The sequence below is a fragment of the Neopelma chrysocephalum genome, unplaced genomic scaffold, assembly GCF_003984885.1.
Source record: "Neopelma chrysocephalum unplaced genomic scaffold, ASM398488v2 Primary Assembly neopelma1_66, whole genome shotgun sequence".
Lineage (NCBI taxonomy): Eukaryota > Metazoa > Chordata > Aves > Passeriformes > Pipridae > Neopelma > Neopelma chrysocephalum.
The window spans coordinates 3260063-3285401 of NW_020897725.1; the positions used below are offsets into that span (position 1 = coordinate 3260063).

The 25339-nt window shown below is 39.2% G+C and overlaps 1 protein-coding gene across 1 annotated transcript in view; it reads right to left on the bottom strand.

Moving 5' to 3' along the window:
• Nucleotides 1-21218, bottom strand: part of EIF3H (eukaryotic translation initiation factor 3 subunit H) — an 86842-nt gene extending 65624 nt beyond the window's left edge. Inside the window, exons 1-2 of the mRNA XM_027684371.1 lie at nt 21070-21218; nt 4582-4738 (exon numbers count right to left, since the gene is read on the bottom strand). Coding sequence (XP_027540172.1) covers nt 4582-4738; nt 21070-21189 — 277 coding nt within the window. The 5' untranslated portion in view covers nt 21190-21218. The remainder of the gene's footprint in view (nt 1-4581; nt 4739-21069) is intronic.
• Between the last annotated feature and the right edge of the window lie 4121 nt (nt 21219-25339).

Below are 25339 nucleotides of genomic sequence, written 5' to 3' on the forward strand. Positions count from 1 at the left end.
CCGAGTAAAACCGTGAAGAAGTGCTATTTATGCACTGCAACACGTTTCTCCACATGAAACTGCATCCATTTGAAGTTAAAGAAAATGGTGGTTTCATGGAGATGTTCCACAGTGTTATTTCTAGTTGTTACTGACTGATTATACAACTAAATTCAACCCATAGCACAGAAAAATACAGGGAATAGAATCTTTAATCATCTTGATACTTCTAATCTGTAAACTGAAAAACAAAATGAACCTTCTCAGGTAAGAAAGTAAAAATCATGTTGGGGGGCAGAGAGAGAAGGCAGCATCAGCTTTTCATCTGTAGCATTTCAGAGGAAATCTAATGAAAACTCTAAACAGTTATAAAAGAAGAGAAAGTTACAACCATATAGAACTTATTTTGATGTATAATTATATAACTGTCTCAAAGTTTCTACTGGTATAATTACCACAGAACTTAATTTATTAGCTTTGTAACTAAGTTACTAAAATATATTGGGCTGAAATAAATCTGTTTCAAAATAATGTCTCACAAGATCAATGAAATACAAGTTGTATATTTCATTTTTAACTCTTGGATTTCCAGGAAAGAAATATAAATTTCCTTTAAACAGGGAGAAAAACTACTCAATGAAAACTATTGAAGATAAAAACAATGAAGTGAAAAGAACTGCACATGTTGCTTAGAGACAAAATTTATAGTCACGAAAAATACATTTATTTCTCAGGAAGAATACACAGAAAATAATATTTTTTTGTAAACCTTAACTGAAAGAAAGCAAATCTATGCTCAGACAAAGGCTTGGAAGTGTCCTAAAGTGAAAGTGCTTCTCATAAAAGTACCTTCACAAAGACAAGCTGGAATACTGCATCATTTCACTAAAGTGCCTAAGACAAAAATCCTTACAACAGAAACCTGACAGAAACCCTAAACAAGAGCTGAATCCATCAGGTGCAGGATGGGAGAGGGAGGGGAGAAGCAGGGAGCACAGGAAAAGGGGTTGTACATGTAGATCACTGAAAGTATTTCCATAAAATTAAAGATCTGTGTCTTGAAAAATAAATTTAATGCCTAAGAGGATTTAAGTGCACCAGCAATAAGGAAGCACAATTACCTGAAAAGTAAACACTTAAAAGTCCAGAGTGCAGCCCCAAAATACCAAACATTCACAGTGAAGCATCTTATGCTGAAGACTCAACAACATACCCCATTTCTGCAATTTTTCTCCACTTGCTCCACATCATCAACTACACTTCACCTGCAGATTTCTAACAGAGCTGGGTTGAGCCTTCCCATCCCCTGTAAAAATCTCGTGCTGCAGCAGGCCAGCCTAAGTGTTTAAGACTTCCCTAACAGGAAAATCTCACAAAAAAAAAAATACACTTTGTAAAAAGAATCATAGGAAGACAACACTGCAGGAGAAACTTTCTAAGATGAAAAACACCTGTGGATTTGTAATAAGAATTACCTGAAGCTAAAAAAACCTCATGTTTTCCACAGTTTCCAGAAATAGTCCAATTTAAACTGCACTAAAAAACGTTCTTGCACTAAAAGAAAAAGTTTGAGTATGCTTTTTTTAAATAAAAAATTTAACTTTTGACAGAATTCTGTAACGGCAAATAGTCAAAATTTGATATTATCTCAGGCATTAGCAGCGAGGGACAAAATGGCACCCTAACAAAAGCATAACTAAGCATATCTGAAGAAATGGTTGTTGACAGCAAGTTAGAACTGCATCTTCACCAAACTGGTTCATAAATGTCATGTACACCTATTTCAAGTTCAATTTAAGGATACTTTCTCAGCACCTTCAAAAATGTGGTTCGTATTATATTTGCACAGTTCAAAAGAGGGAAACATTCACTCAAATGTGTCTTGCCAATTACCCAACAGTTTGTTTGCTCAGATATCACCCTCTTACAAAAGCTCAACTCTCTTAATGATCACCTCGAGACAACAAGACAAATTAGTATTTTTCAGGTGACCTGTTCCTATAGCTCTTGCAAAATTATATAGAAGAAATTATTTTTGGGGTATACTCATTCAATTTTCAGCATAGCAGATTAGAAGTTTCCCAACAGATAACCACTCTGTGTTTCCTCCCCTCAGAAGGGCAGCTAGGGTAGTGTGTTCACTCAGTCAGTGCAACAGTTCGTGCCTCAACATAAGATCAAGGATGACAAAACTCTGCTAAGAAATGCTTTCTGCATGATCAGAAATTTGGAATTTTCGTAGGATTGTTCCTATTTCAGAATGTTAGACAAGGGTGAAAAAAAGTAACAAAAATATACACTAAGGCAGAAGAAAAGACAATACAACATTAACAGAAGAGCACAGCATTAGGTATTATTCTGTGTGACAGCAATGCTGAAGTGCTAAGGCCCTTATATTTTCCCTCCGTATCTCTGGGCCTGAATTTGTGCAAATATATAAAGCCAGTTATCATACTGATGTAACATACAAGTCCTAGGGGAAAGAAAGTGCCCTGTTTGGTTCAGTTTTTAGCATCCTGAATTTTAAGGTTCTGGCACATAACAAGAGATTTCTCTGAATTATCTGCATCTAGAAAAAAAGAATCTTTTGAAAATCTGGCAGGATGCTTGCATAGGGAAACACAGCTCCAGGGAAAACAAACAAGGAGTATTTATAAAACATTATTGTTTTTCACATTGGCAAGACAGAAGAAAACTCTGAGGAGCCTAAAAAGACACTGAACACTCAAGAGACATTTTGTTCGGGTTTTCATCTTCCCTAGGCTCTACCACACAGGTTAAAGGTCTGAACAGGCCCCAAGTAAAGGAATGCAGAACAAACGTGAGCGCTGTGCATTTCCTGAATGGTTCAGTCTATTTAACTGTATTTCACTGAGAAGAATACAGAGAGAACACCCCTGTGACCCACACAGCAGAGACTAGGGAAGATGGAAACCAACAGACAATGTCTCCTGAGGTTGGCTTACAGGGTTCAGCAGAGCCAAGCTCCCCTGACCTGGCTGCAGACTCCCCAGCACTGCTGGAGGCAGCATCAGCCCCATTGCCACAGGCTCCGTTCCCACTCCGGCTGCTCTGCTTTCTGTGCCCGCAGCACGGGAACAGAAGGCTGACAAGTAAAGGGATTCAGGTAAGGAAAGCTCCACCAGCATTGACTTTGGACTTTACTTAATGCCAGGATTCTTGCCTACTTGCTGAAAAAGGGAAAAAGAAAGACTGGTATCACGAATAACTTTCAGGCAGGAACAGTTGAACTGTGCATACCAGCTCACAGGCTTACAGCTCAGCATGATATCCATCATACAGTGAGAAACTGAAACTATGAAATTGTCTGAAACTAAGAAATTCATTTCACCTATCAGCTACATGGAAATAATTCAGCCATTTTCTACAGAAAAAACATGAAGCATGGGCTCCAATTAAGAATTTAGATTACTTTAATCCTTTGAAGAGCTCTAGAAGAAAAGGAATCTTTAAAGCATCTTTTAGGCCTTAATAAAATACAGTTCTGACTCAAGCACCATGTCAATGTAGGAAAACTAAGACTCCCTTTTGTTTTGCATTTTCCTTATAGAAAACTCTATAATCCCACAAAAGAAGCAATAAAAGCCAGCTAAGAAACCTTACCAAGTTGTAAAGAATTCTTAAAATCATCTCTCCTTTAAAGGCAGGGTTCAGGATTCTTTTGTTATAAGATAAAATATTAATTTAATAATTCCTTATCTCATTTTAAGCAAGAAAAAGCAGTTTATACTTCCAGATTAAGCAATCTTACTGAAATTTAAAACTCAAACTGAATTATCAAAATTAGATAGAATCAAGCTTCCAACTGCAATTACTTTGACTATATTGCCTCTTTGGTTACTCTTGAAGTTAAACTGACTCTCTTTAAGCCCTAAAAGAGAAGTTTTTCTACCAGTATCATTAAATACATACACACATGCATATATTACCAAGATTGGAATTGTAAGACATTTAAATTTACTCTAGAAATTTTATGTCATTCTGTGTCAAGCTAATTACATTGACTTGCAGTGTCAATAACAAAACATCACTAGGACCACTAGGATCAGTAGGAAACACTGAGACAGAGAGAAACCACCAATGCTACTTTCTAGCTCACTTTGAGAAGCAAGAAGACCATCCAGATTTCCAGTTAGCCAAAGCCTCTTACACTTGGAAAGCTCCGCTCTCCAGGCTTTCAATGAGTACATAACACATAAAAATAAACCCACAGAGAGGACTCTACATGCCGAGCTACATCCATATGTGTGTATGCACACATGTACACACAGCCACTTCCATAAAAAGCTTTAAAGTCTATTGGAATTCTAGACAGGAAACTAATGTACCTTCCTGTGTGGACAGTCTTACCCTAAAGCATGTCCATATAATAGAGTATTTATCACAATGACTTTCCTTATACAGACAAGCTTTAAGTTGGATAATCAGGATGGCATTGCAATTATCCCATTGATACTTCACGTCATATTAAAAATCTCTCTGAGTACATACAAGCTTCTGCTTACTGTTAGGGAAAAAAACCCTTTTAGCCCATATGGATTTTCTTTTTTACCTAAAGTTTTGCAAAACTGTAACCATTACCTTCATCAAAGTCTGCATCATCTTCTGTATGCTGAGGAAAAGGGAAGCAATTTGTAATTTCAAGTCTGTCATCCACCACAAGACCCAGCAGCACTCCTTGGACCACTTCATTCCCTTGTCCTTCTTCTTGGTAATGTTTAATGATCTTTAACACAACCTAGAATACAAGACAAGAAAATCATAATATGCAATGCATTTTTTTGGTCCTCAAACTACATATCTGGAATTCTAAATTTGTTAAAGTGTTGCACAGATTAGAGCTGCAAACCAAGTGAGCTACTGGCTTAAACACCAGCAATTTTAATACAGGTTGAGGAATAGGCAGCCATTCTAATATTATAGGAGAATAAAAAAGTCCATTAAATGAACCATCAAAATGCAGTTCTAAACCAATTTTCTGAAACACCATTCTAAAATGAAATATTGATCTTTTTTTACTTTACCTTGTTGCTGTTAGCTTTTAACAGTATCTTGCAGCACCAATAAGCTCCCTCTTGAGGGAAACACCGCACAAGAAACTAACAAAAACACCTTGAGTAACTACGCAGAAACTGGTAGGAGTTTTGTAAAAGGTGCAGACCACATCAAATTTCAGTTGCATTAACCTTTAAAATTACACCTCACTGCAGTTTTACTTCAGATACAGTTCAATTTATATGTTGTAAGCTGTGTCATAGGGTATTTAAGAAAAATCAATGATAAAACAAAGAAAAAAAGATGGACAAATTACTCATAATATTGTTAACAATGTAGTTCGCACTTCCTTCCGTAAATCTGAACTCTACAATGACTCATTCTCATGAGACGATACTGTAAATTGGAACAGTATGAACAAATCCACTCAAAATAGTCAATCATTTGCTAGCAACAATTTACACTCAAATAACATTTTATGATCAACAACAAGAACTAGAACAAGGTAAGACATCAACCACAAACACAAACTTGAAAGAAGTTATGCTTTGCCCATGTTTGTTACACATAAGTGGGGTTTAGTTCACTAAACCCTAATCCATCCATTTAAACACAATAGAAAATGTCTGATGGTTGTTTTCATTAAAGTAATACTATCTTAATGTCTGCTGGCAAACACACTAGTTTAACAGATTTCAGCTCAATCACCCTGGGAACAGATTTTTTTATAAATACTGGTATTTAGTGAACATTCTACAGAGGTGGGAGGAAAAAAAGGAAGTTAAGCTCATACTTGCACAGGAGGAACACATATTTGTCCCTAGCTTTCTCCTTGGTTGACTCGCAAATGTCACAATTTTTAAAACACCATTAATGTATTAAAGCACCACAACACAGGTTAAATAGAAGAAAATGGAGACTAGAATAGAAATTCTTTACAAGTTCACTGTCTTCTTTGGCTAAAATGGGAAAGTAAGAGTTTCATACACAGTCTGCTCAGGGGCAGGGCAGGGGTGTAGAACTGAAAAGAAGCACCTTTTTCCAACTAAGTTGGATATAAGTATCAAACTGGACTAACACCCACTCATTTCTTGTTTATTCACAGTATCACTCAATTGTGCCTCCTGTTGCATCTAGATACACTTGCACTGGAGATTCTCAATCATCGGTAGAAAGCACTATTTCACCCCAATACACATTCACATCTGTCACTCAAGTCTTTTGCCACCACACCTTTTTATCCAATTTGTTAAAACAGGTCTACAGAGAGACAAAAAGATTCTCTGGTTATATACATCTCATTTCATGGTAAAATAGTAAGGCAATTAAGATCAGTGGGTGGTGAAGCAGAATTTAACAGTGATGGAAGCAGTACAGCAAACACCTGTTTGAGACCACCTGGATGTAGAAGATGAATGTACCACAGAGCTAGCACATAAATAATATTCAACTTGTATTTAGGGTAAAGTTCAGGTTTATCATACACTTGCCATAAGCTCTGACTTCCGCAGTCAAGGAATCCATAACTAACCTGCCAGATTACAGCACAGCAAGCTCTCTGCCTCCTATAAAATTATTCTCAGCATCTTTATAATCTTGTAAGCTTCACCTTTTCCACTTTTTCTCATTAGCTGCTGAGCTCTCTATGCACCCTCACTGTCCCTACTACTGGAAATACTATTTGCCTGTTCAATTTCACTCCAGAAGCATTTGTGATACGATGCCAATTTTACTGCAGTGTTCCTGATGATAATTACTCACAGAAAGCAGCCACAAATGAAACAACCATGGGCTGTTACAGAGTATCAATGATTTTTCAATGACAGAAAACTACGATTTCAAAACTGCTAAAGGTTAACCAAATACCCCAATTTACAATTAAATTATTACTAAGTCTGCAGTTTTTGATCTCCAGCCTGAAGACCACAGCAGACACTATCCAGGGAGATACAGACCCCAGGGATTTAGGCCTACCTGCAACCTTGTTTTCTAACGGAGTCTGAGAAAGGCAGCAGAGAAGGTCACTAAATTCCGTGTTTATGACTGCACTGGAGAATACATTAGCTACCAAAATAATTTATAAAAAGATGCATCTAATGACACATTCTCTTAAATTCAGCTTGAAAAACCTGCCATCAAAATACTACCCTAAGACCAAGCAGGAAGTGCGCACTGAAACTTATACTAAAAAAAGACCTTCAGGTGCAAAGTAAAACTATTTCTCTAGTAATAACAAGACCAGTTTCAAACTCTAAAAATGTCATGGTCATTTATTTGCTAGTCTAGATACAGCAGGAAGAGCTGACCACTACACAAACAATGCCATGACATCTGATACTTCATATTGAGTAAACTATATATATCCCCCAAAAAAGAGCACTAACTTGTATCTAGACATTTCAGGGGAAAAAAAAAAAAGACGTTACATTTATGAAGCTCTGGAACAGAATCAGAATAGTTTTATGGTCTGAAAATACATGTAAGAAATATTAATATTAATAATGCAAGTAACACAACACACTCTGAGAAATACGAATTTTTTCAAATGACATCACTACACCAGTATAACCCATCTCTCATTCAATGCTGATTCCCCTTACGAACACTATTTACAATCCCCATCCATCTATTCCTCTAATAATAGATATTGCCCCCTTGTACAAGTATAAATGTTTTTAAATACCCTTAGACCCGTCACTGTTATGCCACTGCTACACAACATTAACAGTAACCAACCACATTTCAACTGTTACTTTTATTTAAGTAATGCAGCTGGGCAGCCAGAAAAGGTTATGTCCTCAAGGAGAAAATACATCAAATAACAAAAAAAACCAGATTTCTAAATTTTAATACCCCGAACACAAGTCAATAATTTAGCATGATTTAGTAAATTAACATATAAGAAATATTCAGGTACATAACGACTCTTTAGAAAAGGATATACAAGTAACTCCTACATAAAACTCAAGAGTTCCCCAGCCTTGTAAATTTAGTGTTCAAAATACCAAAGCATTTTAATCACTTGGAGTAGCCACTTGTCAGATTTTAATTGCCGTTAATCCTCAAAAAAACTTGCAGTTCAGCAGTGCTCCTAATCTCCAGATCTTCAAAGCACTGTTCCAACATTAAGAATGAAGTCATACTACAAAAAAAAAAAAAAAAAAAGACGCCATTCTGAACCTATTAAGAACATCAAAGATACATATTTTAACTGTATAAGGCCAAATTTTAACTTTGGCAACATCCCAACATCATGGTTGTTAATTTTCGAAGTTTTACCTCATTATAGAACTACGTGTAACATGAACCCTCAGCTGAAGCCTGGTGAGCCTTTGGGGGTCCTGGGAAGATCCCGCTGTAGGGACACAAATATGCCAAGATGTACATTTCTGCATTTCTCTACAGAGAGACAACAGCAAATCAAAGCACTGAGGATTCATTTAGGACTGGGTTCCAGAGAGCTGAACATCACCACACTGCAACCAGATTTCCAGTACCTGTGTCGTCTCTTACATATGTGAAATCAAACGAGAGAGTTGCTGTTAGCCCACTGGATACATGATGTGACACACTGATCTGCAATCTTAAATCAAGAATTTAAATCTTTTTAAGTGTTTGGGGTTTTTTTGCCACCCCAGAAAGCTTTGTGGGCACAACCACTAGCACCAATTGTCAGCATCTGGGGAGAGGATGAGGAGAGAGTCTAAGTTAAGACCGTGTCATGTTTTCAAACCAAACATAACTGACATGGGCATCCATGTGGAAGGTGCCATGACACTCACATCCTCTCAGTATTTAACACCAGTGAAACTGGGAGCAACATTTAGCTTGGCAAGAGAGTCTTGAAAGCTATCACTGATAATAATGTCTGATATATTTTGAATACATCCATACCACACAATGAGTCTTGTCCATGAATTCTTAAAACTCAAACCACGAACTTTTATATTTAAGTGTTACAGCATGAGCAATTTTACTTAAAATTCTAGCATAAGCCAAGTTCAAGAGAGAACTGATAATGCAGTTTTGTAAATGGATCCATCTCAACTATCATTACTAACAGTGACTCATGCAATTGAGTTTGACTTGAGCTAACCTCCAAGATGCCTAGAATCAACATCTACCTGTTACACATAAAATGCATATCTGCCCCTTCTGGAAAGAGAGTTGAACTGTTTCGCAATTAATATCCACATGAAGACATACCAAATTTTACAAATCAAAATTTTCACTAATTTAGTGGCCCTGTCTCCTTCCTCAGGTCACACTACACCAAAAGCAAATCTACAACTGGTGTTGTGCTGAAACTTTACCAATTCGCTATGCAAAAATAAAATTTAATTAAATAGTTCTGAAATTCTCAAGTAAGCATAGAATGGCTTTGTTCAATAAACAAAGACTTAGAAAAAAACATGAAAAAACTAGATGTAGTGAAACATGGACCACGCTAACATTTTTAATAGTTCTAGATGAGGTTTTTACACACTACAGATAAGTGCTTATCCTATGCTTACAAAAGACAAGTTCTGGAAACTGACCAAGCAAAAACTTGCCTTGAACTGGTTTGTCTCCTGGCTGTAGCACCACTTGATAAGACAGTAACAGAAAGACTCAACTTTCCTGCCAGGAGAAAAGAAACTCCGAAGTAAATTAAAGATACCATTGCAACGATTAAGAGTAAGAAAACATATGTATAATACACATAACACTCTCCTCCAGATGATTAAGGAGACAGATGTTTACAGACACTTCGCAGAAACCGGTTCTAGAAAGCATCGTGACAGATAACACGTCAAAAGCACAAAATCAACAGGTCGATACCCTGGTCTCATAGGTGCTGGATATGAACAAGAATAAAGCCATGGCATGAGGTCAACACTAAGCTGAGTGGTGAAGTTGACAGACCTGAAGGACAGGATGCCATCCAGGGGGGGCTGGACAAACTCGAGAAGGGGGCCCACGGGAATCTTATGAGGTTTAACAAGACCAGTTACAAGGTGCTGCACTTGGGTCAGGGCAAAAACAGGCTGGGGATGAACAGAATGAGAGCAGCCCTGCTGAGAAGGACTTGGGGGTGCTGGTGGATGAGAGGTTGGACATGAGCAGGAAAGGTGCACTCACAGCCCAGAAAGCCAATCGTGTCCTGGGCTACATCCAAAGCAGTGTGGGCAGCAGGGCCCAGAGGGAGGTGATTCTGCCCCACTACCCCACTCCTGTGAGACCCCACCTGCAGTGCTGCATCCAGCACTGGAGTCCCCAGCATAAGAGGGACATAGACCTGTTGGAGTGAGTCCAAATGAGGGCCACCATGTTATTAGATGGATGGAGCAGCTCTCCTATGAGGAAAGGCTGAGAGAATTGGGTTTGTTCAGCCTGGAAAAAGAGAAGGCTTTGGCATGACCTAATTGTAGCCTGCCAGTACCTGAAGAGAGCCCACAAGAACATTGGAGAGGGACCTTTTACAGGAGCACGTACTGACAGAACAAGGGGAAATGGCTTCAAACTGACAGAAGAATAGGTCTAGATTAGATGTTAGGAAAAATTCTTTACTGTGAGAGCAGTGGGGCACTGGAACAGGTTGGACAGAGATGCTGTGGTTGCCCTGTCCCTGGAGGTTCAAGGCCAGGCTGGATAGGGCTCTGAGTAACCTGACCTAGTGAAAAGTGTCCCTGCCCATGGCAGGGGGGTTAGAACTGGATGATCCCTAAAGTCTCTTCCAACCCAAGCCATTCTACGAAACTGAAGATTAGACGTGAAACTGAATTTTACATGTTATACTAATCTTCAGAAATTTTACAATCTCTACTGAAAAACACCAAATTCACCTAAATGTATATTATAGCTAATCTGCTGAGATCTTTGAATTTTTCTAGATTCTCTTATTCAACAGTGCTGCATTTTTGACCATTCCTGACATGGCAGAGGTCTAAACTTTTATTCTTTTCTTCTTCGTGCTTAACTTTGGAATAAAAGCTCTTAAACCATTGGACCAATTTTATTTCAGGAGAAGTAAAAAAAATAATAAAAAAAAACCTGTTTTCCATTAAGACCTTCAACATCTTAAAGTAATTGTTTTGCCAGATATCTTCAGTCCTAACTAAAATTGGTGGCCAAAAAAAAGGTATTTTAATTCCCTGAGAATAATCAGAAAGATACTTAATCTGAACATCCTGTCCAAAAATCTAAGGCCAAAAGGACAAGACTGAGTAGACTTGAAAAGCAAGGCAACTTCAGAAAAATTTTGTTTTGAATAGCAACTTCAGAAATAACAAGCCTTAGCCCTCACTGTTCTGTCCAGGAAGTGTAACAGTCATCTTTTGGACAGAAGACCTCGAACGCCCCACAATATTTTACCTTTATCTTGACTTGCTAGAGTCTAAACACCAACATTTATAAAGCCTTTGAAAATATAGTTCTTGAAATAGTAAGCTCACATTTTATGTCACTCAACAGCTAATTCAACACCAGATGTTAAAATCTTACTTCTGAACTTGACAGAAATTTGGGGCTTAAAAACAGTACTTATATAGGAGGCATAACGGAATGACATGTGCCATTTCATACCATTTCAAGTGGGAGCAAACATCATAATCTCCTCTTGACAAGAGTGGAAGTTTCTTGGAGCTGAGCCTAAATTCACCAACTATAAACAATGCATATTGATCTGAGGTGGTTCTTGAGCAGAGGCTGCTACATACATTTTTGCACTGAAATTATAAATTATAGGAGTCTGTTGATTTTGTCTCATGCAGGTCCTCAGTACCAAATGATTTTGGAAATTCATGTTAAATTGAATGGAAAATAGTCTATCTTGAGCTATGGGGGGGATGATGCTACATGCTTCTATTTGAATATTTTTGAGTATTAGGAAGCGTATGAGAAGCATTCAAACCTTTTTGTTCCCTGGGTGACTTATTACATCACTTGGTACAATAGAACCTGCTTAGTTTGTAAACCTCAAGATTTCAGATGACCCAACTACAACAGAGAACATCAGCAACCTTGCTGCTCCACAACATGCAGGAGGCTTAAGAAAACTACTGAAATCACATCAGACTGTTGATTTAACAAATATTTTCTGCCTACTACATCTTGGTTTAGGAACCATTTCATTCTGTAATTATAGATGGTTTTCCATATTACCTCTTGCTTATAACCAACTAACTCACACTAACTAGCCCTCTAACACTTTCCTGCAGTGTTTGGTTGGGGCTTTTCCCAACAGAACAAAGAAGGTGATAATATTAAGCCAGATATAACATACCGTGTCACTTCATCTCAGTTAGTGGCTGATTCAAAGCACAATTCTAAGTCAGTGACAGGCCATGAAGCATTTTATCACTCCTTCCTGAACATTAACTGTTTATATGCACTGTTTGGGGCATGGCTGGAAAAACTCTACCTTGCTTACGCCGAAGCTCAGTCTAGGAAAAGTAGACATTTAGTTCATTTTTCACTTTCTGTAATTCTCTTGCACAGATTCTGTGCAGATCAGCAGCACATTCAATGCAAACTGAATGCAAGCGTCAACCACCACCAGGAAATGCCCCACAGAAAATACTTGGTAAGTACCCACTTCTTCAGTTGCTTTATCTCTCTTTTTAAAAAGAATTACTTCCAAACTGCTGTGATTCAAGAGCTCTAGAACTTCCCTTAAGCGAGAGGGAAACCCTCCTATCAGGATGCAGAGGGCCTTCCTCTACATCCATACAGCCTCCCTGCCCCTTTCAACAGCACCAGCCTTCCAACAAAGGTGGTCATTCTCACAGTGCGAGTCCAGATTCCCTACAGACACTGCCAAGTGATAGACACAGACACTATTTATTGGAAGCACACTCAGCTGCTGTACATATGGATTAGCTGCTCACCCATTCTGTTACTGGGATACTTTAAAAGTCATAGATATTTAAAAAAAAAGACAACATAAAGCCTATTAAAAAAAGCTACTCCAAATTATAAAAGTCACTGATTTCAGATAAAACAAGACACAGAACATGAAACAAACCATTTCTTAATACCTAGAACTAAAACTGGTAAATACCTTATCTAAAATATAAAACGGAAAAGACAAACTGAGACACACAGGTAGGTGAAATTCAGCCTGAAGAACTGAAACAGTACAGACATTGAGCCTGTTTCTGTACAAGTACAACATTAGAAGGAAGATTACTGTGTTTTGGTTAGAGGTATGCTGGTTTTTCATAGGCTGTGTTTTTCCTTGACTCTGCCAGGAACCTGCCTTCATCAGCTAATGTCTTGTAGGTACCATGAAATATCTGCTTAAGTCATTTATTTACTCATGTCCAAGTGAGCTGCTTGTTCTTGCAAAGGGAGGAAGTTAAACACAAATGGCAGTACATCAAAGGAAAAACTAATTAAACTGCGGAGAAAAGAGAAGTTTATTAAAACATAGGAAAATACTGGATGTTAATCGAGGTGTGTTTTACCAAATAGACCCCAATCTCTTCCTGATTTTGATCCCACTATATTTTGGGGGTTCTTTCATACTGCACAGCAGTTCAAGTTAACAACCATCCCCATGGTTAATCACAAGCCTTTAGTCCATTTAAATATGGCCTCAATGTAAGTAAAAATGCACCATTACACTTGTGTATTTAAATTCTCCATTGCTGTGTTCACACACTGGTATAATGTATTTCTCTGCAATACAAAGTTTCATAACACATTTCACAGTACATGCATTCATGCACATTCCCATGGAAACCGTCAGGGCCACAGGCACTGTAGAATCACTTCCTTGTAGAAACATTTCTGTAAGGCAGCCCCAGGACCTCAATCCTGCACTGGCAGGGCATTAGATGTTATTAGCACACTGTCAGGAGGCAGTGATAGGGCAGTAATAATATTAACATCCAAAATTCTGCTAGTTACAAGTGGGATGGAGCACTTCCCCAGGACTAGTTAGTATATTGTTTCTCCTATTTCCCAAATCTCACTGAACTCAAATCTTCTGAAAACATTCAGTGCTTCAGGCAATTTTTGTAAATCGCCAATACAATTTATATTTATTATTTTTAATGAATTCAATACTTAACCATCATTTCAAGAATGAAAGCTGATGAATACACTCCTTCAGAGCACAACATATGGAAACTATATAGAAGCGGTAGAGGCAGGCACAGTTTCAACATTTTCTGCTCGAAACACCAGAGCCTTGCGCTCACACTTCACCATACAGTCGATACATATGTTCTGTCTATTAGTGAATCACCATCCTTCAACCATTCACAGTGCTCACCGAGCTGGGCGTGTATTTGCAAGTATAAGGTTTTCTCTTCGGCATCAACTTCTAGCAGCTTTCTATGAAAAGATTTGACGATGACAGCCAAAAGCAACAGTAGCAACTTCATTTAGCAGCCTGTTCTTTAATCAGACTGTGCCAGATTGTTACCATTTTGAAGACAAAAACTGCAAGATAGTTACCCTTACCTATTTGAGCATCAAAAATTAGTAAAATAGGGTAGACCTAGATGGGAAGCAGGGAGTGGGGGCTTATCTGAGACTACTGATCTTTTTCAAGAACCATATCCTGCACAACAAAACCAGCATATATATAATACACTATTTAAGGGTGTGTCTTCAAAGCATGACTTCCATATGCATTCAACAGATGCTTCCAAGTAACCAGTAAAATCCCTACCGGACATGACTTCCATGTCATTTTAATAATTTATAACCTTTTACCCAACAATCTTTTCCACATTGAAGCACTCAGCCTTTTTGGCAAACACTTGGTTATGTGCTAAGGCAATAGAGACAGATCCCCCTAGTAACAGTCAGTGCAATCCAGAGAACCAAGCCTAGAGAGTCTCAGTTTCCCTGAGAAAAAAGAGTAAAATTAAGAAAAAAACACAGCAAACTTGAACGTCAGTGATTGCTGGTAAGTTTCAGCTTCCCTATCTTTCAAAAGAGAGATTTGCCATATGAAAATTACTTCCAGAAGAGTTCCACTTCTAATAACAGCTACTGTGACAGTGAGATTAAAAACAACCATTTTAATTTTATCACTGAGAAAGCCAATGGAGAAGGCAGTAGAGCTTTCAAATTGTTCCCAAGGAGTGATGACAGCTGCAGTAAATACCCTAAGTGTCATCTAAAGTTTAAAAAGCTCTAAAAAGTCTTTATTTCTTTTTTGCATTGATAGTAATGTAATAGTAAAAAACCCCCGAGTCCTAAGTGCTCAAAACTCAGTCCTATATTGAAGGATTTTGTCAGAATTCTTCCTCAGCTACACATAAAAAACCCCAAATATTGACAAGTGATTTGCACCTCCAAGATCCTAAACACCAAAGAACACTTGCCTAACACAACCAGGTATGCATAGTGCTTACTGCACAGATATGGGCTCCATGGAACAGGAATGATGCCAAGCGAACAGACTGCAAAGCAGAATATAAAGTGTGAACAGAACAAAGGCAAAGACTGACAAGTCTTATATGCTCAAAGTAACATCCTAACACTCATTTTCCAGAAAAACCCCAAATATTTATAAAAGAGAATTAGCCTGTTATTGCATGCATACAGCAAAAGTCAGCTGCATCTTCAAACCCCAGTCTGAAGAGAAAATAAGCCTCTGTATTAACTTTAAAATTTGATTAAGACAAAAGAAATTAGTAAAATGCTTACCTGAAATAAATATTCATATACAAATCATTCAAAAATATTCCTACATTTATGTTTAGGTAACTTTGTGTATGCACATTACAAAAGACATTATCAAAGTTAAGTTCCATTGTCATGGTTTTAGATTACTGAATAGCTTTCAAAATACTAACTGGAGTATTTATTATACAAGCCTGATTTTTTCTTCCATTTAGTACACTAACAATTTATTTACTTTTCATTAAGCTGATGCCATTCTGTTACATGGTAACTCTATCAAACTGCTGAGCACTGTTGTAAAGCCAGTATCACATCTCTGCAATGTTAATGCTGCCAGAAGACTAAAAATAATATGAAAGAACAGCATGGTCAAAGCTGTACCATCACTGAGAACATATTTTGAGCTTCTGTGTAAATATGGAAAAACAACATACAAAGTAACCATATCCAAAAATATCCAAATACAAATATCCAAAAACAAGAAGCTTGCTCCTCTTCCTACAAGGTCTTTCATAAGGTCTGTAAGATTTAATTAAAAGGTGGAAGAAAAAGTCCTAAGGCGGAATAGAGTATAGAAGTTGTTCACTTCATACACACCATCAAGGGCCTTTCAGTATCTGCACATGCTGATTTCCTCCCTGTGGCCTCCTGTACCACATACACTTCCCTCAACTACACCATGATGTACATCAGCTGCAAAGGTCTAATTCTCTTACAATAAACTGAAAAGCAAAGGAGAACATTTATTAAGGTTTCAGTGTGCAAGAGGACATAATGCACTACCTCAGCAACAAGGCCAGCACTTGTCACCTCCCCACTCATAGAGTCAAAGTTAACACCTAAATAGGATACAAAGGTAATGCTTATTACCTGCTGTGTTTCAGATATAATATTCTCATCACTAAAATATAGGAAGTTATTTGAAACATATTTGGTGGAAATACTCTTTTCCTCAGTATTAACACAACCAAATAGAAATCACAAGAGCACAATTTACTGCTTTCACAGAAGCTATGCATACACAATTACCACATAAGAGACCAGCCTGATATGCACATGAGAGAGACAAATATAATGAGAAGTTTAACTCTTAATGACAGCACTGAAGAAGGCAACACATTATTTCTTCTTGCATTGAGCAAAAAAAGAAAAGCCTATTTTGAAATAAGATTTTCCCCTTATAAGTCTTGAAGTGTAACACTGCTCAACACATTTAAGCCACCTCCACATTTAGATTAACTCCTTTTGTCAGCACACCAGTTTCACGGTATGAAGCGATACCAGATGTTCTGGTTTTAAATGCCTCACTTGAGCACACTTACCATGACACTTATGAGATGCCGAGTGCACCACTGCACTCTTACAAATCATATAAAGTTTCTGCTCTGTTAGCAAGTATACCTGCTATCCCCTGACAAAATCTGCGTCCTCACACCATCACGATGTGGGTATTTTACCCACTGCAGTTTAAGAAATCTTCACTAAGCCTGAAAAGTGTTAAATTCCAAGGAAGTTCTTGCCCTTTCAACTTACCAGCACACAATAATGCTTTCTCTTCTGAATTTAAGCACAGATTATATGTCAGAAGTTCCCCTCTGGGTTAGACTCATGCAATTCATTGTACATGAAGATTAATAGCATATAAAACAAAGTGCCTCTGTCTTCTCTATGCTTCAAGGTATCCATGAACACATTAAGCCAGTATTCACTTCACACAATAACTCTCAGAGCCAGCATAATCTGATCTAATTTTTTAGGGAAACAGGTCAAGGAAAAGTCAACTAGATTAAACTTCAACTTAAAATTCCATTTTAACTCCTTTGGAGAACACACAAAACACAATACAGCCTAAAGGATGTTATATCCTAAAATCCTGTTTTACAGCTCTGCAGTGTCAAGAAACTGTACAGAGAAGAGCAGGCAGAACACACTGTCTGTGCATTCTTCAAAAAGGGTACAGGAGAAGGGGGGAAAAAAGGCAGAAGAAATGCTAGGAAAGGCACAATATTTACAACTTAAGAAATGTCAGGAGATTTTTAGCCAGTTCAATACAGGCTTCACTGGTACTAAAAACTACTCAAATACTATGGATATTGATTGCTTTCTTTCCTGGAGTGTCAAAAGTTATAATTTTAAAATGTGCTTGAGTAAACATTTGCAAGATGAGCCTCAAAAACTGATTTTCAGCAATCATGGTACCTTATTTCATTTACTATGATCAAACATATCACCCCCTAAAGGGCTCCTCACCCAAGAAGCTAACTAGGCTTTCCCTATCCCTAGCTGGGAATACAGTTCAGTCAGTCCTACATCTTTAGGGCAAAAATGGCTGGTAATAAGAAAACATGGCACAAACAACCTAAATATCACAATTATGAGTAACTCTTGAAAAAGAATTCAATAATGATGTTAGGGTGTTTTTAAAAAGGTAGACTCACACATTCTTACCTACATTTTTATAAATCAATAAATAAATAAATAAATAGACAGATAGATAGATAAACCCTCTGCATACCACAGGTAAGAATACAAAGCACTGGGCATACTGCACCATCACCAAACTAGGGATGATGCAATGAAGCTTAAAGTAAAAATCTTTGATTAAATCAGTCATATCTGACACAAGAGAAATATCTGCACTACAGCCACACTAGTGCTGGAGGTGCACAAATGCAGACAAGGCCTACAACTTCTAACCATCTTCTTGACATACTCATGTTTTAGCCGATGTATGTTTGCATTTAATATAAATAAACTTACAAACATACTTTAACTTAAGCGCTATACAAAATTTAAGAAGGACATCTAAAGGTATATTCAAATACTCACAGAATTAGGTAGCTGGAACAAATACTGGATGTATCAATCTTCTCTGTATGTGAGAATGTGAAAGTATGTTTAGAAAGCTTGTTATTTCAGAGGAACAGTAAAGTATAAAATCTCCAATATTTGTAGTGAAGGATGTTACCTTAAAACATAGCACATAATGATGCAGCAATACCTACTTTCGGGCCTCCCTTTTAAATTTGGTACAATACAACATCCCAGAGTTAACTTCTTATTATAATCTGAATAACTCCTTATTTCATTACATATGGTGTAATTTGGATTTAGATCAAGTGCAGCTTTTCAGCTAACAAACTAATAAATTTAGAAGTACTGCCATGTCAAGAGTAAAAACAAACAATGAAATCCTAACTAGTAAGATAGGCTAAATTCACATAACTTCTTGAAATATTAACGCTATTAGAGTAATTTACTTTGGTTTTGATAATTAGAAGATTGTATTGTTTTCTGATTAATTTTTGAGAAATTTATAGCAGACAGGAATTATTTGTGCATACAATTATATTGGGAGTTTTGAATAAGGAATGCCTTTTGTAAGGCACAATAAGCAAAAGTGGGTGCTGTTCTTCATCCCGTGTAGGAGTACAGGAATGGCTACAACATCACAGGAAATGGACTTTACCCAGCTGCTTTTACAACACAGGAAAAATCATTGACTGCATGTGGGTCCAGAGCCGTTGATGTTGTTAAACAAGCCATGTTTGACGTCCTCTCTTTTTGGAACTGGTCGTATTCTGAATGATTGAACTGAACACATCTTGCAGTTTAAACCACACAATAAACAGAAAGATGAGATTTCTGCTGTTCCTTTTACAGAATATTGTGATCTGCTTTTGGTATATTTAGTAATAAATATTAGTAGTGGCAGCCTGTGCTTGTTCTAGAGATCACTGTATTTAACTCATCCCTAGTGAGTGAGGAAGTGTAGTCTTGTTACTTTGTGAGAGCACAGTGGAATATTAGGAACATTTTAGCAGATTTCAGTAAGATACTTGAAGGACTTGCAACAGAAGCCCCTTTGTTTACAAAGCAAGCAAATTTATGCCAGCATTTTGCTCCCTCATAGGTGTCATGGAAGTTTATGAACCACACTGTCAGTGTCCTGAGAACACTTTTTGTAAGACATATCTCCAGCAGGTGGGAAGGTGAAAGCTTCCACCTCCCTCTGTAGGACTCCATGTGAGAGGCACCACTGAGCTGAAACAGGAGAACACACAAGGACAAGGGGAAAAAAAAAGCATGAAACAGAAAGTACTCAAAGGCATTTGCTGGACTGTAAGGAGACCATCAGGGCCATTCACAGCTGATCTGAACAAACAGCAGCTCACAAAGCAGACTATACATCTGACAGAGAACAGTTTTGAAACACCTGTTCTCTTTATTTCATTAAAGCAGGAACAAAACAAATCAGATTTAAGAGTTGTTATCAAAGTTCAAAACTGATTGCACAGAAATGGAATTAAGGCTACAATCTGTATCCTGCTCTTAACTATTCCCTTTTTCACCGTTCTCTTAAACTTGCTAATAAACAGCCACACATCCACACTGACTGTCTGGCACCAGCCTGAGCAGGAGCAGTCTGACATCCACTGCTGGATTTTTAGGGCATTTCACAGTCAGTTTTCACCACTCCTTGAAAATGCTCCATGCACCAAAGTCATGGACACACAGAAAGTTAGACAGGACAGTGCACAAAACTATAATTCAAGTTTTCTCTTTCACAAGACCTACTATACACAAATAAGTTATTCTTCCTCTTCCCAAATATTTACTCCACTATGTAACTCCAGGACAAGGACTGAAGACTTTCAGTAATAAATGCCAAGCAGGTTCTAAAGTTTCTCTCAAAACTATGATGTTCCTTCTCATGACTAGGACACCAATTCTCTCTTTCCTGCTTCAGCTGCACAGTGCTCTGCTGACATCTGGCAAAGACAATGAAGTAATAAACAGTGCTTCTGCCCTTCAGAAGTAACTCTTCCTTTCTGTGTCATTAATAGTATTACCAACTGATAAGACATGAACCAACACACGAAGAGGCAGCAGCAAAGCCAAGAATCAGCTTTAGGACATACTCTTCTATTCCAGGTCTGCATAGATTGTCTGTATCAGGATGACTGCGTTCTCTGATATGTCCCTCCAACCCGCCAGGTTACTTTATTTCTCATTAAGCAAAGGCAGCCGGTGCTGCAGCCGTGGCAGGGACAGCAAAAAGCACAACGGGGAGGGAAAAACCCGCCGTGCTTGTCACCTCGTACACCTGCGCAGCTTTCTGAGTGTGTGGCGAGTCTGAGGCGTGAAAGCTGGAACCGGCAAACACGGGCACGGAGGCGGTGGAGCTGAGAGATGAGAGGGGGCATTTAAAGGCAATATAATTTATTCTCTGCCCTGGCCCGGCCTTCGCTCACACCGGACGGGAGCCGCTCCCAGCCCTGGGACGAGCAGGGGGAGCCCGGCACGGGAGGCTCAGCAAGAGGATGAGGCCGTTCCTGCCCTTCAGGCGGCCCCGCTCCCGGCACTGCCCCACGGACCGGCCCCGCCGGCGGTTCCACGCGGCCGCTCCGCCCGCCCCCCGCCCGCGGCGGCCCCGGGCCCTCCGCTCACCAGCCCGTCGATCTGCACTTGCTTGACGGCCGAGTCTCCCGCAGCTGCGGCTTTGCCCTTGCCCTTGCTGGTGCCGAAGCCGCCGCCGGCAGCGCCCGGGCCCTCCTTGCGCGACGCCATCGCTGCCCCCGCACGGCCGGAAAGAGAAATGCGTCGCACAGGAAGCGGCCAAATGGCCGGGGCGGTGCGCAAAGAAGCGGCCCCGGGCGGGAACGAGGCCCTGGCTCGGTGTGCCCGGGGACAGCCGTGCCCTGTGCTTTGCCAGCCCGCGCGGCCCCCCGGCCTTCCTGTCCACAGAATAAGGGGATCGTTTGCGTTGCAAAACACCTCCGAGATCATCGAGTCCAACCTGTGACCGATCACCACTTTGTCGACTAGACCATGGCACTAAGTGCCACGTCCAGTCTTTCCTTACACATCTCCAGGGACGGAGAGCCCACCATCTCCCTGGGCAGCCCATTCTAACGTTTAACAGCCATTGTTGTAAATTCTTCCTGATGTCTAACATGAACCTCCCCTGGTGCAGCTTGAGGCCATTTCTTCTCATTCTATCACTTGCTACCTGGGAGAAGAGACTGACCCCCACCTGGCAAGAGCATCCTTTCAGGTGGTTCTAAAGAGCGATGAGGTCTCCCCGGAGCCTCCTCCAGGCTGAACACCCCCAGCTCCCTCAGCTGCTTGTGGGACTTGTGCTCCAGACCCTTCACCAGCTCTGCTGCCCTTCTCTGGACACACTCCAGCCCCTCAGTGTCCTTCTGGTAGTGAGGGTCCCAAAACTGGACACAGGATTTGAGGCCTCACCAGTGCCGGGTACAGGGGGATGGTCTAAACATCCTGAAGTACCAACTACTTGTTCAATTCCCAGGAGTGAGTTTGTGTTGTAGTAAAGGTTAAGTGTTGGGTTTGCTTTTCTGCTCTATTTTGTTTGAGGTCTAGACACTATGCCAAATATGTGACCACATAAAAATTTACCTTTTCAACAATGTAGTTGACACTAATTTTTAACTAAGGAAGGGAAACATACTTCCTAAGGCAAATATGAAGATGTATCTACATTTTCCAGCAGACACAGACTCAGCATTTGCCTGTTCCTATAAAATAATTCTAACATCACTTAGAATATTCCCTACCAGCTGCCTGCATTGGTGCTGAAACAAATTCAAGCAAAGACTCTGGTGTAATAATCATCCGAACAAGTGAAATCATATCCTAAATGCCCCTGATGTCACTGACTAGACCTGCATTGACTCTAACAAGAAACCTGGACCCCCAGCTTTGCTAAGGACACCATGTGATAGATGTCTAAAGTAGGGTGAGATGAATCCCACTTTACATTTTCCATTGGGGAAAAAAACTCTTAAATGGAGATTGAAGGGAAAGTTTAGAATTGCAGGATCACTGAGGTCAAACGTACCTTGTGCCCCAAAGAGACTGAAGTGCATGTGCAGCGGGTGTTGGTCCAAAAGCAGTTTGTAGAGAGACTGATGCAAGAACTACCTCGAGTTTCAGAGCAGTTTGCTGTGGCCAGCAAGCTCAGCCATCACATAGGTGTTGCAAATTTGAGTCCTGCCCTCAGCAGGTTTCCATGACTGAAGGTTGTACTCCCACTGGCATTGCCTTTTGAAGTTTTTTCTAGAGAACAAAGTTGTTTAATTCAATATTATTATTCCACTGTGCTGTTATATTCACATGCATATCCAGTTTTAATTTACAAATATGATCAAATAGTTTTAATTAAAGAAAACTAAGATTAGGAAATAGTATTATAGTAATATAGTAGTTTTCAGCTCCAGTCCATGGACTGCTGGAGATCTGTGGGCTACTTCAAAGCTGCTGTTGCAAGGTATTTAAATGAAAAACATACCTTTTGTCAGGAAATGCACAGTGCTTTACCACTGGCATGTTCTTAGGGATCTAAAAGGGAATTAGAGCTCCTGGGATAAGACAAATGTGATGTATTACTTCTGCCTATGAAGTTTTGGAACACAAAGTCAGTGTAATTTTAAAAAGAAAAGAGAAAAAAAACAAGTAGCTGCAGCACAGAACATCAGCATATTCAAAGAGGTTGCTGTGGGCACCCGAAATAGCCCTATTCAAGGGACTGGCATAGGGCTTACACTACTTAATGTACTGCTAGAATAATTCAGTCAACTTGGTTAATTATGATTAACATGAAAAATTAAACACAAATATCAACTTTCTACTTTGTAGAACTCCCCAGATCACTGGAGGCAAGAGGCCATAAAAAATTTCACCATTGAAAATACTGAATTCTTGAAAAGGAGGCCATGAAAAGGATGTCAGAGTGAAAAATTTTAGTAACATTGCCCAAGCTACTCAGGAAAACCACTGAACACATTAGAAAATTCAAGTAGCGCACAATTTCCATTAATCATTTTTAAATTATACTCTAAATTTAAAAGACAGCTGGAACCAACCAGAACCTTTTTATTCCCCAGTCCTGCTTAAGTAAAAACCTTGGTGAAACTGAGATGTGTCATCTCCCCCCACAGCATCTCTGTACCATATCAGGGCTATGAACAGAACTAGAGCTGCTACTTATCTGATTAGGGTTCAAAGATATAATCCCTTCCAAATCATCAGACTGACTTTACCTTAAGGGCTAAACCAACTTGAATTTCATTTGTGTATGCTGCAGGCTGAGACCATTCACCAGAGAAGGGCTAACCTGCAATGACTTGTTACCACTTGGTAAATGGGTCATGTCTGAATTCTGTGGTTTTTTTCCTACCCTCTCAGCAATTCCAAGTATTTCTAAGCATAATGAATACTTTAATTTCATTATCACAAAGTGTAAAGGAATAGGGAAGAATCACTTAGGATATACATATAGCAGTCTGTACTTGTACTGAGGCACAAAAACACCCCAAATACAAACCCGCACTAATAACTACAGTTGTCTAAACCAACATTATTATGTTAAAAAAAAATGTTTCCAGTAAAATACTCTCCAAAACTTAGTGGCAGAAGATTTCCCTAGCACAAACTTAAAAGTGCCTTGTAATATCTTGAAGTTTTACAGAAGTTTCAAGTTCATAGAAGTTCAGTTTTCTGAAAGGGGTGAGGTATCCAGGCTTAACCTTTAAACATCATGAAACACAGGTATGTGGCACATCTTTATAGGAATACATTGGTGACCTTTCTCAGTGTCCCATCATAGGAAATGTACCTAGAGCCAGTGTGATGCTTAAAAATGAAGTCACAATCTAACATCTTTTCTGCATAAAGTAAGGCTTATATTTGGGAGGAGTGTAGTGAATTTAAGGCTGTACCTAATCCCTATGTACAAGTAAAAAGCTAATTCTACATAATTCTATGCATGTCATGGAACCTGCTCTTTTCGAAATCCCTTTCTTATTCACAGGACACCTTTTGATAATCGCCTGTCATTTACATACCACTCTCATAACACATAGGGAGAGTGAAAATCCTAATGACAAGAGGTTCTTCTGTATATCTGTGGTGGGTTGACCCTGGCCAACAGCCACACACCCACTCAGCCTCTCGTTCACTGCCCTCAGGATGGGGGAGGAAGTGGTAGGATGGCAAGAATACTTGTGAATCACATTTCCAAAGCCATGAGACAGACAAGATCTCTCAAATGCTCAATCTTTTCTATCCTTTGTTCCCCCCCCTCCCCAAAAAGGGGGTCAGAAGACCTCAGGTCTCCTCAGCAGATGCAGTTTTGCCAGGTGTGTGCTTGTGTAACTCTGTAGAACCTGTAGCTGCAGTTGCACTGATCAGTGCTGCATGCCATGCACAGGCAATTCCAAATGTCAACTTCAGCCTCAGGAAGCAGCATTGCGTATAAGCCTTGTGTAATTCATGAGTTTCAGTTATTTGTGTTCTGCTGACCACAGCAATTTAAGACTCAAGGAAATGAAATATCCCTGGGCTATCAACCCATGCTAAGGAAGGTTCTCCCTGATAAATGAGGCTGCTCTCCACACCCACTGTGTTCAGATACCACTGATCCCCAGCTGTGACTCACTGAAGTCAGGCCCTTTGCATACCTATTTCTACAGCATCTACAACATTCCGTTTCACTGCTAAATAGTCACCTTCTGAAATGTCAGATATTCATCCAATGCTTACTACTTTCCACAGAGTAGCTCAATGGGAAAATTTAAGATCAGGCTACGTAAATGCATGAGCATTTTGTGCCAAAGAATTTTTCAGTACTATTATTTCTCATGAGGCTAATTGTGATCGTAGAAGTTATTGGTACCAATACAGAATTCTATTCCAC